This window comes from Gymnoscopelus braueri (assembly GCF_963280865.1).
Source record: "Gymnoscopelus braueri genome assembly, chromosome: 23".
Classification (NCBI taxonomy): domain Eukaryota; kingdom Metazoa; phylum Chordata; class Actinopteri; order Myctophiformes; family Myctophidae; genus Gymnoscopelus; species Gymnoscopelus braueri.
In genome coordinates this window covers 16,538,883-16,554,747 of record NC_137625.1, presented here as the reverse complement: position 1 = coordinate 16,554,747, position 15,865 = coordinate 16,538,883, and the positions used below count along the sequence as shown (strand labels likewise).

General features: G+C 42.6%; 1 protein-coding gene across 2 annotated transcripts in view; it reads right to left on the bottom strand.

The window, feature by feature from the left end:
- snd1 (staphylococcal nuclease and tudor domain containing 1) overlaps window positions 1-15,865 on the bottom strand; it is a 352,436-nt gene that overhangs the window by 127,428 nt on the left and 209,143 nt on the right. For both annotated transcript variants that reach the window (XM_080420799.1, XM_080420800.1), the window contains exon 17: window positions 6,478-6,666. In XM_080420799.1, the coding sequence (XP_080276925.1) occupies window positions 6,478-6,666 (189 nt within the window). The remainder of the gene's footprint in view (window positions 1-6,477; window positions 6,667-15,865) is intronic.

The following is a 15,865-nucleotide window of genomic DNA, read 5'->3' as shown; positions in this document are numbered from 1 at the left end:
GCTACGGCAACGAGGTGGCACTTTCAATGTTAAATTCCAAAATGGCCGCCGTGTGAATATGGTCTATAGGGCATAGCAGTGGCGGCCATTTTCTGGTTCCACTTCAAAATAATCAATGTATTTTTCCCATTGACATTTCCAAAAAATATTTATATCAATTAATTTAAGCCTAGAATCAAGCCATCCAGGGTCCTGGTGAATCATGACCATAAAAAAAAAATCTGTGATTTTTTTTAAATATGTTTAATTATATGATATACTATATTTAATAAATACCCTTTGTTTTGCCGTTTTCAATAAAGTTTTCACAGAATCAAAGGTTTTATGGTCATGATTCACCAGGACCCTGGATGGCTGGAAATGTCAATGGGAAAAATGCATTGAGTATTTTGAAGTGGAACCAGAAAATGGCCGCCACTGCTATGCCCTATAGGAGGGCTGTGAACAGTTCAGAAACCCGCCTACCAGTGACATCAACGTTAGGCACTGGACAGGTTTTGTTTTTCTTTTCAAACCAACAGAACAATATTATTTGCGAGAACTTTAACTTTCCCGTAATAGAAAGCCTGCCGTTTCTATTAGCTTGGATTCCCCATCGATGATGTCACCGGTAGGCGGGGTTTCTGAACTGTCCACAGAGTGAGAAGACAATTATAATGAGCATTAGTGAGTGACCAATTACCGGTATATGAAGATAGGTTGAAAATGCTTTTGCTTCCAACAGTATTTCTACATTGTGGTATTTCTACTTTTACTCGAGTAATGAATCGGAGTACTTAGTAGTATCAAATTATGCTGAGCTGAAGGAATGCAACGCTCCTTTGGAATGCTTCATTTAGAACACAATCACTTGGTCCCATTGGTACCATCGTGGGGAGAGAAACTCATATCCACTGAAGTCCTGAGAACTAAGCAGTTCTTCTGGTTCAGGATGCCGGTGCAGAAAACCCCCCCAATCCCCCTCTGTACCAACTCCCTGCTGGAGCGCCGAAGCAAGCTTTACTTTAATGAGGTGTGTGTGTGTGTGTGTGTGTGTGTGTGTGTGTGTGTGTGTGTGTGTGTGTGTGTGTGTGTGTGTGCGCGTGCGTTCATGCACCCAGTGGTGGAAAAAAGTACTCGCTTAAGTAAAAGTAGCAATAACGCAACAAGAAAATACTCTTTTACAAGTAAAAGGACACTATTGCCTAAGTACAAAGTAAAAAAGTACAAAAGTATTGCCGTCAAAACGTTCTTACAGTACCAAGGGAAATAAAAAGGACACGCAACGCGTTGCATCGTGACGCAGTGTGAGCTTGTAGATCAGAATTTTTGTTTTGAATAGCCGAAGTATGAAATAGGGCTTAATTGGTGGCAACAATACTATAAATCTGCAAAGTAGCTTGCAACTAAAGCTGTCAAATAATTGCAGTGGAGTTAAAGTGGACTTCAGAGTAGAATTATAAAGTATCGGGAAAACGTTGAGTAAAAATACCTTAGAATTGTACTCAAGTTCAGTACTTGAGTACACCACTGCAATGCATGCACCCTCTGAGTCTACTTCATTATGACAAACCCTCACCACAACATACAGTACACACACACACCATTTCCTAGTAGGGAATCCTGACACAGCAGCAGCAGCACCAATGTCTTCCATATCCACAGCCAGGGGGACAATATAGGGAGAGAGAGAGAGATTCTATATCGCCCCAGTTCACACACAAACGAAGACCAGCTCACGACTTCAAAAGAGAGAAAAATGCAGAGTTCTAAGCATTTCTCTGGCGATTCCCAAAGGGTTAATTAGAAGAGCGAGCCCCACCTCATCTGCCCTGAGGAAGTGCACAGCACACACACACACACACACACAGGTTTGTATAACTATACGTGTGAGGACGTAAACATGACACAAGAAAAAAACAAGATAACAAAACATACTCTCTCGCCATGCCTTTCGGCCTGGCGGAGACCAAAAGCCGGATCTGCTATCTTCGGCTAATGTTCCCCCCAGAATAGGTGCAGTATGTGGGGGTTCAAGTGGTTAATGTAAAAAAAAACTGACCCCCTGTTGGACCCCCTGTCGAAGACCCCTGCTCTAAATCTAACCTCTAAATACCTAATCCTAACCTGAATCTTTTCTTAATTGTAAGCCTGACTCCGAAAGCCTTTTTTGTTTGTTTTACCGTAAAACAACCTTTCTCTTGTGAGAACCAGGAAGATGGTCTTCATAATGACCGTTTATCATATTGTACTATATACGTGTGGGGACAATATGGCCCTCACAAGTGTAGTACAGTAATACAGGCAAACACAAACACACACACTAACACCTCACTCTCACACACACACACACACACACACACCCCTCACTCTGCCTTGCACAACTCCTCAAATGGGTCTGGGGGCTGATGATGTTGCTCATCGGTACCCATGGCAACCGAGACATCAAACACCAGTCAGTGTCCGTCCGGTTGGGACACAGCACCGTTCTGGAGTCTGCCTCCACCTGATCCCATGTCACAGGACAGGTCCGCCGTGTGTGTGTGTGTGTGTCTGTGTGTGTGTGTGTGTGGGGGGGGTCCTTTTAGGAATTTAATGATACTGGTTCCTACATATTCCTATAGATACCTTACGTAGGCCTTTCACAATTATTACATAATCACAATATTTTTCTATAATAGTCATAAATCAAAATTAAAAAAAAGCAGAAATAGCAGATCTACAAGCTTACAACACGTCACTTTGTGACGCGTTGTAAGCTTGTAGATCAGCTATTTCCGCTATTTTTAAATGTTTTTCAAAGTATAAAATTGTTAAATATGTCATTTATTTGTATATTTAACTTATTTGTCAAATACGTTTTTATTACGAAGCCTAAAAGCAAACAAATTTAGTTTTTATTCATATGTTCCAATGTCCGATGCCAAAAACACAATTTAAATCATTAATCACAATTATTAGCGTGACAATTAATCGTCAACTTAAATCTGTTATCGTGACAGTCCTAACCTTACGGTAAAAAAAGGTTCTGGAAACGGCTCCAAATGTGATGGAACCAATTAAATGTTGGATGCGGTTTCGGATCCCAACCATAATATGTGTGTATAGGGTTAATTTTCCCCCGAGTATAGTAGAACTAGAGAAATACACATAGAGAGGACAATGTTCCTGTTATTCACCATAGACTGTATTTTTGTTTTACATACTGTAGGCCTAATTATAAAACAGAACTATCTATGACTAATTGATGGTGACGTTACACATTGCTTTCTACAGACCCGGTTTGAAGCCACTAGTTCAGACTCAGAGAAAAATGGCTGCAAGTGCAACCGCAACCAGTGTGCTATTAGAGAGCGAAGGGGTGGGTCTTCACTCAGTAGAAGCCAATCACAAGCCCCAAAAGCATACCCCTGCTTTATTGAAAACAACATCTTTATGTAAAGGTTAGGTTTAGGGGGTTGGGGTTTAGAACTCTCCCTATGTTATACTTAAGTTATGTGGCCATGTCACACTCACAACAACGCGTTGTATCGGCCATTTTCAATTACGTCAGAAAATGCTTTTGTCCACACAAGTATAGAAACACTGTGTGTGTGTGTGTGTGTGTGTGTGTGTATGTGTGTGTGTGTGTGTGTGAGAGAGTGTGTGTGTGTGTGTGTGTGTGTGTGTGTGTGAGAGTGTGTGTGTGTGTGTGTGTGAGAGAGTGTGTGTGTGTGTGTGTGTGTCTGTGTGTGTGCGAGTGCGTGTGCGTGTGTGTGTGTGTGTCAGATTGAACATTGCAGAGGCACGTGAGCGCACATCCCAGGTGAGATAAGAGGGATATTGTGCAGTCCGACGCGCACTCCGGCTGCACAACACGGCACTGAAAGCTACGAGTCTAGCACTCCCATCGCTCTGTAAAGAAGAGAGAACGAGTGTGTGTGTGTGTGTGTCTTTGTGTGTGTGTGGGGGGGGGGGGGGTTTCATGATGGATTCATTGGAAGAACAGAGTCCCTTATTAGGTCTGGCAATAGATCACCCTGATAAGATGAGAACAGTGATGTCATATCCCACACCGCTCAGATAGGCGCGCGTGCGTGCGTGTGTGTGTGTGCACGTGCGTGCGTGCACATATGCTTGTGAGAGAGAGAGGGGTAGATAGAAAGATAGCAACAACAAAAAAAGGAGAGAGAACAAGAGAAAGAGAAAGAAAGGAACAACACAAGAGAGAAAGAGATAAGAGAAAGATAAATGACAGAGACAGAGAGATGTGATCACTTCATTCATGTGTTGGGGGTTGGAAGTGAAAGGACTGGAGACTGTCTCAGTGCAGTGAGGAGATGCCTCCATTCATCACCAAAGCTCCATGGAGGGACCACAAGCTTTACTGATAAAAACAACACTCATCCTCAAACCCTAGAACACAGTGCTTCTCAACCTTCTCTGGGTCACGGCCCACGTGGGAATCTTGACTGTAAACATTAGAGCTTCATCCTCGACCATAGAAGATGCATATTAGAGCTCTGACTGGACTCATGTCAATGCATGTTTCAGAGATGCATTCATGTCAGATTCTACGCCCAGGATGTCATAGTTGCCGGGCAGAAACCTTGCATTGTGTTTTTGTTTTTCTTATAAATTAATGCTCCATCTTATGTCACACAAATGTAGCGGAACTAGTATCAAGCCAGCTTGATACTAATTAGCTATTTTCGCTACTTTTGAAGGTCTATTGCATTGGGTCCACTGGAACACAGGCAGTGGTGGGAAAAAGTACTCAAATTGTTTACTTAAGTAAAAGTATCAATACTGCAATGAAGACATACTCTGTTACAAGTTAAAGTCCGGTTATCAACATTTACTTGAGTAAAAGTACAAAAGTATTGGTATAAAAATGTACTTAAAGTACCAAAAGTACAAATTACTCATTAGACAGAACGTCCCATTTTCCAACTTTTGAAATATATTACATGTATAAACATATTTTGAAAATAGCCGATCTACAAGCTCACAATGTGACGCATTCGCGACGCATTGTGAGCTTGTAGATCGGCTATTTTCAAATGGCCGAAATGTGTATAGGGCTGAAGTGGATAATGTATGTTTTGTAATAGAAGACAAATCTACAAAGTAACTAGTAACTAAAGTTTTCAAATAATTGTAGTGGAGTAAAAGTATAATATTTGCCTCTGAGATGTAGTGGAGTAGAAGTAAAAGGACTGAAAACTGGAAATACTCCAGTAAAGTAAAAAATACCTCAAAATTGAGGTACATTGAGTAAATTGAGGTAAATTGAGTAAATGTACTTAGTTACTTTACACCACTGAAGTGAACACAGGTGCCATTTCCCATTTGCTGAAACAATTAACAGTATTGAACATAGAAGGTTTCCGCCCGACAGCGACAATTTAGAATGATAATTAATGTCCTCGTTTACATTCAGGTTTCTATGGAGATGCTGGTCACGTGATTAATCGCAGCGTCTAAGGTGCCATCATTTATCTTCCAGAGTATCAGGGAGCTTTTGCACATAATTTAATATGCTTTTTGCTGAGTGCTGCTTCGGCAAAAAGAACAAAAACAAAAACATGTCACCTTTGAGCTAACCCCCTTTGAACAGTAAACTTAAAGGTCATTTAGCATGTTCAGAGCGTGTTTATTATATCGATCAATCAAACGATTGTGTTCCGGCTTGGATCGATGTAACCAAAATAGTATAATTTCAGTTGCCATTTATCGACATCACGACGAAAACACATTTTTACTGCCAGGTACTTTGCATCCGCTTTTTTTTGCTGCTGCCAGGTTTTTTTTTTCAAATTTTCTAACCTTTTTAAGTAGTCACAGTATGATCGATTCCCTGATGGTTGCTAATCACGGAGGAAATGTAAATGCTTACGTGAAAAAAAAAAAAATGACATCGTGACCTCCCTTTCTCTTGTTATACCCAGTTGAATATAGCACGTTTCGCCAAAAATGCATAGTAAAAAAAAAAAGTACACAGGAGACGAGATACAGGATTTTTAAGTAATAAGTTAACCAGGAAGTGAATGGAGCAGCAAATCTTTGGATCACGTTATCTTGGGTTCTGGATGTTTTTCTACCCCCAAATTTTTTGGGGCAGATAACTGGTCGGATTTGCATTCACGCATATAACCGCGAATGGCAGGTAATGTGTTAAAAAATATATATATACGCATATCAGGGAGGCCCCTTGAAATGAGAAGGTTTGAGAAACACCGACCTATATTATTATTAATAATAACAGATCAGATTTATATAGCACTTCTCCTTAAATGAATAAATACTAATAATTTAGATTAACCACTTAAGCCCAAGCCCCCAGAACCCAGTGGTTTCATTGAAGCGGAATGTGAGCTTGTAGATCTGCTATTTTCAAAAGATTTGAATACATTTGAAAACTTGTGAAATGGGACACTCTGCATAGTGAGTACTACTACATTTGAGTACTTTTTCCACCACTGACAGAAGTGTTGGAGCGACGGCGGGGGGACAAACCTTTTCTTTCCTCTCTCGGCAGCCCTCCTCGAAGGTCACCAGTGTCTTGTAGTAGCTGCTGCGCTCGGCGGTGAAGTGGACCTTGGACAGGGCGCCCTCCACCAGCGCCACGGATAGGTTGAGGCCCTCGATGTGCAGCCAGCCAATGAAGTTCCCCGCTTTGTCCATGCTCTCCACCTCCACCTCCACCTGGCAGAGAGAGATAGAGAGAGAGAGAGAGAGAGAGAAAGAGATTTATTACCTCGTGTTTACCTTGCTGTAAGTCACTCTGAATTAACCTAAATTATAAATTGTAGAGACAGAGAGAGAGAAAGAGAGAGAGAGAGAGAGAAAGAGAGAGAGAGACAGACACACAGAGAGAGTGCGAGAGAGAAATGAGGCTCAGTTAATGTACTGTATCGGGGATTAGGTCTGAGATTCCATTAGTCCTGCTGAGGTGGTGGGTATGGTGCTGTGTGTGTGTGTGTGTGTGTGTGTGTGTGTGTGTGTGTGTGTGTGTGTGTGTGTGTGGGCGGGGGACTCTGATGCAGGAGACTCTACTGTTCTTAAACAGACAGATCATTGGAGGCCCCTGAGCTCTCTATCGATTCGGCAGCGGCATGTCTCTCTCTCTCTCTCTCTCTCTCTCTCTCTCTCTCTCTGACACACATCCCCCTGGTCGGTGGGTCTCCTGTCTCGGTCGTGGCGTGGTGCACATCTTTCGCGGACAATTACTCCCCAGCAGCAGCGCGTGGCGCCTGGGCCGTCCGCGGGCGGCTAACGCTGGTTCCACTGACATTCTCCATTAAACGCCACCGACCTGGCATCGCTGACTGACGGATTACATCAGCATCTGGGCTGAGGTGTGTGTGTGTGTGTGTGTGTGTGTGTGTGTGTGGTGGCAGAGGGGGGGGGGGGGGGGGCTTGAATGTAAAATACAAAACAAAAAACATCTCACTGGACTTGGTCAAAGTATTATTTTTTTTTAACCAAACAAAGGCAACAAACCAGATTGTTTGTAGCGCGGTGTTAAGGGTAGCTTATACTTAGTTGCATGCTGCTGGTCACAATATCAAGCTTGTTGTGAGTTTGTAGATCAGCTTTTTTGTTTCTTTCTGTGCGCGACATGGCACGCAACCAAGTGTACATCAGACATCAGGTCTGTTTGCCAACAACTTTGGCTTTGATTCCGTCAAAGCCAAATGCCAACACACACCCCCCTCCCCACCCCCCAAATAAGAAGAAAAGAAAAGAAAAAAGTAGTGGTGGAAAGTAACTAAGTACATTTACTTAAGTACTGTACTCAAGTACAATTTTGAGGTATTTGTACTTACTCAACTACTACTTGAGTATTTCCAATTTCCAATACTTTTACTCCACTACATCTTCGAGGCATATATTGTACTTTTACTCCACTACAATTATTTGAAAACTTTAGTTACTAGTTACTTTTCAGATATAAATTAGGATATTATGAAACATACATTAACCACTTTAGTCCTATTTTATACATAGGCTATTTGAAAATAGCCGATCTACAAGCCCACAATGTGTCGCATCGCGACGCGTTGTGAGCTTGTAGATCTACCTATTTTCAAACATTTCAGTACTTTTACTGTTGGTACTTTAAGTACATTGTCATGCCAATACTTGTGTACTTTTACTCAAGTACATTTTTACTTGTAACAGAGTATTTCTATATTGCAGTATTGATACTTTTACTTAAGTAAATCATTTTAGTACTTTTTCCACCACTGGAAAAAAGTGGCTTCGCAAAGTGACCGTTTAATTTACTGTCGACTCCGTAGTTCAGACTTAGTTAAGACTTCCCATATTGCTATCCTGCGTTTCTGCACACTCTTAAATCATTTGCAATTAGCGGGAAGCCAAATTGCAATTCCCCCGCGTTCTCAAATGAGGACGGGGCGTAAGCACCGACCCTGCTGACAACGTAGCAACGGGTCTCACAACATTATGGACAATAACCCAAATCTGCCTATTCAGGCTAATTATCTATTCATTACATTTTCTTTTATAAGTGATGAACAGGGAAGGAGGAGGAGAGGAAAAAAATCAATAGATGTTTTTTCTTCTTTTCTCTCTCCTATCTGTCAGCAGGAATAACAGGAGACAGGTTTGTGGTGGAAGAGATAGTCAGAAGTTAAACGATTACGACGCGGGCTGCTTAGCCCCTCGGCCCCATGGGAAATCTGTGGGGGAATTAGTTTGTGAACTGCTCTCTCTGCCTTTGGTCCCAGTCAAAGTAAAAAGCTTTTCCTTTTTAAATGAATGCATAATCTGGCACTCTGATTACGCACAATAATGACAAGCCGAGCACAGAAGAGAACAGAACAGAGCCAAACACATACTCATGTTCTGATTCTCCTGTTCATTTAAAACCTAGTGTACCACCAGATACAGCCATACGACTAAATATAAGTGGCTAACATGTTGTCTTTTTGCATAATGATCCTACACACACACACACACACACACACACACACAGAGTTCCCTATGTGTGTATAATAGTTCAGAGCACAAGGTCAGACTCTATCAGCACCCCTGTCCGAGTCTTCTTTTGGTGTTTGGTGCCTTGCTCTAGGGCAGTGGTTCTCAAACTTTTTTCATGTCAAGGACCCCCAAAATGATGGCCGCGGACCACCATCTCAAAATATTTTGTTCCAGGGACCCCCAGAAGCAAAGATGTGAGCTACAAATGTTTGCTTAAAAAAAATATATATATACATTTAAAAAGGTTTGCACAAATGTTTCAAAAATAGCAGATCTACAAGCTCATAGCACGGCACTCGGTTGAATAGCCAAAGTATAAAAAAGGTTCAAATTAATGTGATGCTATATTAGCACATTTTACTGGGGACCCCCTGGAACCCCCCTCGAGGACCCCTGGGGGTCCCCAGACCCCACTTTGAGAACCAATACTCAAGGGCACTGGTTCTCAACGTGGGGGAATGAGAATGGAATCAGAGTGTACACATGTTTACCAAATGGACCTACACTCCGAGTTAAACTGAAATTAACCCATTAATACCTGGGACGCATCGTGTCACATTTAGATTTCTTTAGGCTATTCAAAAATAGCAGATATACAAGCTCATAGCGCGGCACCGAGTGCCGCGCTACGAGCTTGTAGATCTGCTATTTTTGAAAAATCGTGAAAATTATTTTTAAAATATTTTTTTCCGATTTTTTTTTTTAGGATTTTGAAAATGTTTAGAAGCGGCCTCAGGTCTTAATGGGTTAAAAAGGTTGAGAACCGGCGCTCTACGTGACAGATTTAATACCAGCCAACTTCCAGGTCACCAGTACCCACAGATGGAAACACACCCTACCGGGCCAGTGGCCGGGGGGATCGAACCAGCGACATTTGAGCCCACTAGCCGCCGGCCCTCCTAACATTATGGCCACAACCTACCATACCAACCCCCCCGGGGCAGAATGTCTAGTGTGGACAGTCATTTAGAAAAGGGGAATAAGCCTGTCGTCCAGTGTCCTAACTCGCCTCGTCTGATGCAATCTACACTGCATTCTCCCCCCTTATTCTCCGTCTGCCAGCCGCTCTGCTAGCTGAGTCACTCGCCCATGTTATACTCTCGCCGTCTGTAAGTGCAGAGGGGGCTGTTACATAACCCAGCTATTAGAGTCACACTGGACCTGTAAGCGCCCAAATGTCAAACAGGGAAAAGTGTGTGTGTGTGGGGGGGGGGGGGGGGGGGGGGGGAGAGCAGCAGGACCGGGGCCTGGTTCAGAAACGATGGTCAGAATGAACTCAGCTGTAACCAACGAGCGTGGAGGCTCAACTGGGAAAGGACCTTCAGACTACACAGGCCTTGTGTTGCGTCGCAAGATGAGCAGAGATCTATGCCCGCTTCAAATACACACTTTAAGGGTCTGTTAAAACATAAATCAAGGAAATTTGGACCCCCTTTCCTTGACTATTACGAGAGTTTACAGGTGCCACTTAAAGGGACACTTCACCCAAAACAAACTTTGTTTCAATGGATTAGTCACCCCATGGAGACTTGAATTCATGGATATTTTAAAGTTTTTGTCTCATTCCTAAGACAATAATTTGATGACCAGCGGACCAGTAGGTACATGTCTTGTTACAGATTTGTATGTTTATGCCAAAATAAATTAAAAAAACTGTTAAAGAGAGATCTGTGTCTGCCGAAACGCCTGGTGACATCTAAACTCAATGTAGTGGCTAAAGTTGGGTGTGAACAATTTGGAGAATTAATTAACCACTTAAACTCTACATACTTTGTAGATCAGCAAATAGCTGATGTACTGTATGGGATCATATTGCAATGCTACGTGCCCAGAATAGGGACGCTAGGGTTTATGTAAAAAAAACATATTGCAAATGTTTAGCATATTGGGACGATTTGTTTTCAAAATCAGTGTGAGTAGGTTTGTCAGCGGACGTTTTCTCAGCTGCTCCTGCCCATATAATGAGACATATCAATAGGTTACACGAGACTACCGAATCCCTAGTCGCTTTGCATGGTTGCCTCTGCCGTCGGTATGTGAAGTTAACGCACATTCTAAAGGGCTTTGGCTAAAAAGGTGCTATAGAAATGCAGACTCTTCACAACTGTTGGGTTTGGTAAATTGCACTTCATTAGCAACAAACGCAAACAGAGCCGAAAGGCTCAAGTTAACTAACGCAAGTGGTTTGCTCCTCTTGCTGGTGCAGCCATCGGACTACTTTGAACTTCAGCAAAAAGCAATTAGCCTGCAATGAACTAGTTGGCCAGCTGTGAACGTCCATAGCTATAGCAACAAATGAGCCTGGCTGTGTGTTTGAGTCAGCTGGGCTCCAGGAGCAATTTAACGTGAACGTCTGCAGCGAGCGAGGCTTTTTTTTGCAAAAGAGGCCGTTCTCAATAGTGGTCACCTAGCAGCAAGTGAGAAAAAACCTGGCTTAGGAAAACGCGGAGCCGCAGGGAGCTTTTGTGCCTCGGCTAGAAGCCGGGGCTTAACTGTAGTGGACTGTGACGAGCTAACCATGTGTCTAATCACACAGGCAGGCCCTTATTGTCCTCCTCTCCTCAAGCACATGTTCCGGGAAATGTCAGCGTCCAGCTGACCGTTTCATTTGACAAGGCGACGGGGGGGCCGGGGGAGGGGCAGGGGGGGGGACGCAGTGGAACAGCAGGTCCTTCCCCTACTAATCAAAGAAATAAAGACTCGCGGCCAAGACATTCCCGCGCTGTGGCCACAGTGGGCAGAACCCTGCGGTCTGTCCGTCCCTAACAGGCAGATCCACATGGCTGCATGGGGACCAAACGCCCTTTTAAGCAATTACCTGGACACTGCCTTGAAATGCACTTGAAGGGGCATCGTCACATTATTTTCCTGTGGTGTCTTGTCACTGCGATTAAAAAAAAAAGGGAAAGTGGGTTTAACCCTTTAAGAACGGGAACGAATCGGTGTCATTTTTTGATTTCTTTGGCTATTCAAAAATTGCAGATCTACAAGCTCGAGTGCTGCGCTATGAGCTTCAAGCTTGTAGATCTGCTATTTTGGAAAAAAAAAAAAAACGTTAAAGTGTGGAAAATCTTTGAATATACATATATTTTTTAAAGCGAACATTTGTAACTCAAATCTTTGCTTCTGGGGATTCTTCAAATGTCTTCTAAAATCCTAACAGTTTGTGTCTCCGCCAGGCAGAAAGGCATGGCGAGAGTTTTGCACCCTGTCCGTCCGTCCGCGTGTCTGTCTGTGAACAGCTAATCTGTGCACACACACACTCCCTGGATGCCAAAGCCGAACCTCTGCCCCGAATGTTTCAGATTGACCTGTTATAGCGCCACCAGGAGGCCAATTTGTGCGAAACACATTTTTGGATATCACTCCTACAAACCTCACGCAAATCCATACTCAGTATCTTATATAGTCATGTGATCAACGTGGATCTGTCCGATTTTCCATATTCTATCCTGACTGGCTAAGATTGGCTTCCAAAGTTTGCAGGATTGGTTTGTTTTGAACAAAATGCCTCAAATCATCAACGCAGCATGCCATTTCCGTGAAATGTTGTGCTCACCTTCCCACTAGGAGGCCACAATACCTGACCTGGCGGAGACCTGTGCTCTAAGGAGCACTTTTTCTAGTTTTTAAAATGTATTTGGCCGTGGACGCCCACACAGATGTGTTGCCGGTCTTAAAGGGTTAATCAGCTATAACACCCTTTCGGCTCTCTGCCGATAATGTAAATGTCAAAAGGTAAAAAAAAGAGCCTTTGCAAATCATTCCACCAAAATAGCGATCAATCGATGCCTAGTGAGGATTTATTGACAAACATGTACAATATGACATTCAGAGAAGATGAGATGATTGGCAGGGAGAAGGGGGACTAGTACACACACACACACACACACACTTTCCAAAACTAAAGGACAAATGGAATTTGCCTTTTTTTCCTGGGCCCACTTTCAGTGAATAACTTCATTTGCCACCTACGGCCAGCCTAATGGAAAGGACATGTGCTCGTCGCTGAATGACGTCGTACTCCCCCAATGAAACGGCGGCGCTGCTGCACAGAGATAACAAATAGCCCTCATGTGGTTATATCAATAATATGCTGGAAGCGGAGCAGGAACCAAAAGGGCGCAGATGGACAACCAGCGGCAATCAAACCGGTGCAGCACAGTCCAGCCTTATTATCCGTCATTACACCTTAAACCATTCAAACCGGGAACGCATCTGTGTGTCATTTTTAGATTTCTTTGGGCTATTCAAAAATAGCAGATCTACAAGCTCATAGCGCAGCACCGAGTGCCACACTATGAGCTTGTAGATCTGCTATTTATTTGAACAAATTTGAATATATACATATATATTTTTAAAGCACTTTTCTTTTTACTCAAATCTTTGCTTCTGGGGGGTCCCTGGAACAACATATTTTGAGATGGGGGGTCCGTGCCCAAATGTATATTTTGGGGGCCTTTGACATGAAAAAGTTTGAGAACCACTGATTATAGCAACGTACGCTTTTTCCCCAAAAGCAAAGATTTGAGTTAAAAAAAAATCGCTTTAAAAATATATTCAAAGATTGGCACAGATTGTCACGATTTTTTAAATAAATATGCTATTTTTGAATAGCCAAAGACATCTAAAAATGATACAGATGCGTTCCCGGTCTAAAAGGGTTAAAGAACAGCCAGCTATAGGTCAATAGGGGAAATTACAAACAAACTTTACTTTACTTTATTTGTTTATTTAGACAGGACAGAGCATATTAATGAACTTCACATGAACGTAAATACACCGGATTTAGCAAAGATGCTAATTTTCAAACAATTCCCAGGATGCAATTACACAATGCGTTTGTGGATGTAGGGTTTGTGAAGCAATACCAGAATGTTCAAACTTCAACGTAATACTAGTATTAAACAAAAAAACAGACCAGTCGATGCGATGTTGACTTAACTTGCATGAAACAACACACACTCGGTTATCTCCTCTGCAAGCTATAAACATCATGCCAGTTAAAAAAGAAATAAACATCTGGGTATTATTTCTCAGAATAAAAAATTTAATTAACCCATTAAAACCGGGAACGCATCTGTGCAACCACTTAAACCATTATTTTATACGTTGGCTATTGTTTTAGAAATCGTGAAAATTTGGTGCAAATCTTTGAATTGAATTATTTAAAGCAAACATTTTTATTGCAAATCTTTGCTTCTGGGGATTAAAAAAAATGTCTTCAGTTAAAAAATATAAATAAACGTATGTTGCTATATATCAGTGGTTCTCAAACTGTGTGTTTTATGTCAAGGACCACCCCAAAAGTGTATGTATTCACATTTGTGAAAAAACTCAAAAAGTTAGAATATGGATATAAGAGGTTATTGATATAGGACTTTAGAGGTTGGTCGATGCATGCACTCATTCAACATTCATTTAGAAGGATGTGAGGTTGGACTGGAAGAAGGTCAGAGAAAGAGAGAGCGAGGAGCGAGAGATGTTTACGAGGGTCAAACGGCACTAGCTGAGGTGATAATGTGGTCTATTGATAAGTAACGTGTGCCCCCCCCCCCCAAAACCTTGCAGCTCGCCCACGTACCGCAACAGACGACCCCCCGCCAAGCCGACACCTGCCTGGTGAAGCGGGCGCTCCGCCCCTTTCCATTCCTCTCCTCTCCTCTCCCAACCCCTTCCGTCTTTTTTCTTTCATGCATTTCACTCTCCCACTCTCTCGCTCGCTCTTTCACACACACAGCGTGAAAGAACAGAGGAAAGTTCACGCCCCGGAGCCCTTCATCTGAAGACTGCTGATTTGAGAGCGCTGCACACACACACACACACACACACACACACACACACACACACACACACACAGTTTCCCCATGCCTTCAAAGTAAATAGGCATGGTCACAATGGTGTGGAGAGGAGAGGAAACTGCTTTGAGCCGAGCCCAGATGGTTCCCAGCGGAGGCCTCCTCAGAGCCAAGATGGCTCCCGCCGGAACACAAATGGGCTCTGGTAATCTCATAAACGCTGGGATTGTGTAGAAGCAGTGGACGGAAAAGAGGAAAAGGCAAAATGCAGGCGCGTGCGCGCGCGCACACACACACACACACACACTCCTGCTATTCACAAGTACGAAAAGACAAAGACGTTTGGTACCATTGAAGTGAAACCTGGCCCTGGGGACATGTTTTAAAACTGAGGCAGATTTAATTCACTTAGCTGTTAGAAAGTTAAAGGCCTGCCCTAAGACATTCATTTCTTTCCTGTGGAGTGATGGGATTCCCTTAAAAAAACACACACACAAAAAAACACTTAGACCTCATACGGTACCAGAGCATAGCAGTGGCGGACATGTTGTGGTTCCACAGATAGAAAGCCCATATTATTTTCCCATAGAGATTTACGAAAATACGTATGTTCATTATTTTAAGACGGGAACAAAGCCAGCCAGACTCCTGGTGAATCATGACCATACAACATTTGATTCTGTGTCAAAAAGACACAGACTGTTACAGGCTTAAAATAATTTTCAAAATGTTTGCCTTTCATAGGTAATATTTGACAATTGGCCAATGTTTGACCATTTTGTATAGTATAGTTTGTTGGTTACTTTTGACGTAGTAATGGCGTTATTAGCTTATTCTTTTCATTTTACAAAGTCCTTAAATTGTCAATTTAGAAATGTACAGGTACCATGTACAAAACGTACACTGTATGTTGGCTTGTTTACTGTGGAGTGAGAAACACATTAAGCTAGACCCCCATGGGCGTCCCCAGATGTTTGTGAACCTCTGCAGTACAGTACAGTATGCCACGTCCAGCTCACTTTAACCCATTAAGACCTGGAACTGTGTCATTTTTTGATTTGAGCTAAAAAAGCATTATTTTACACTTTGGGCTATTCAAA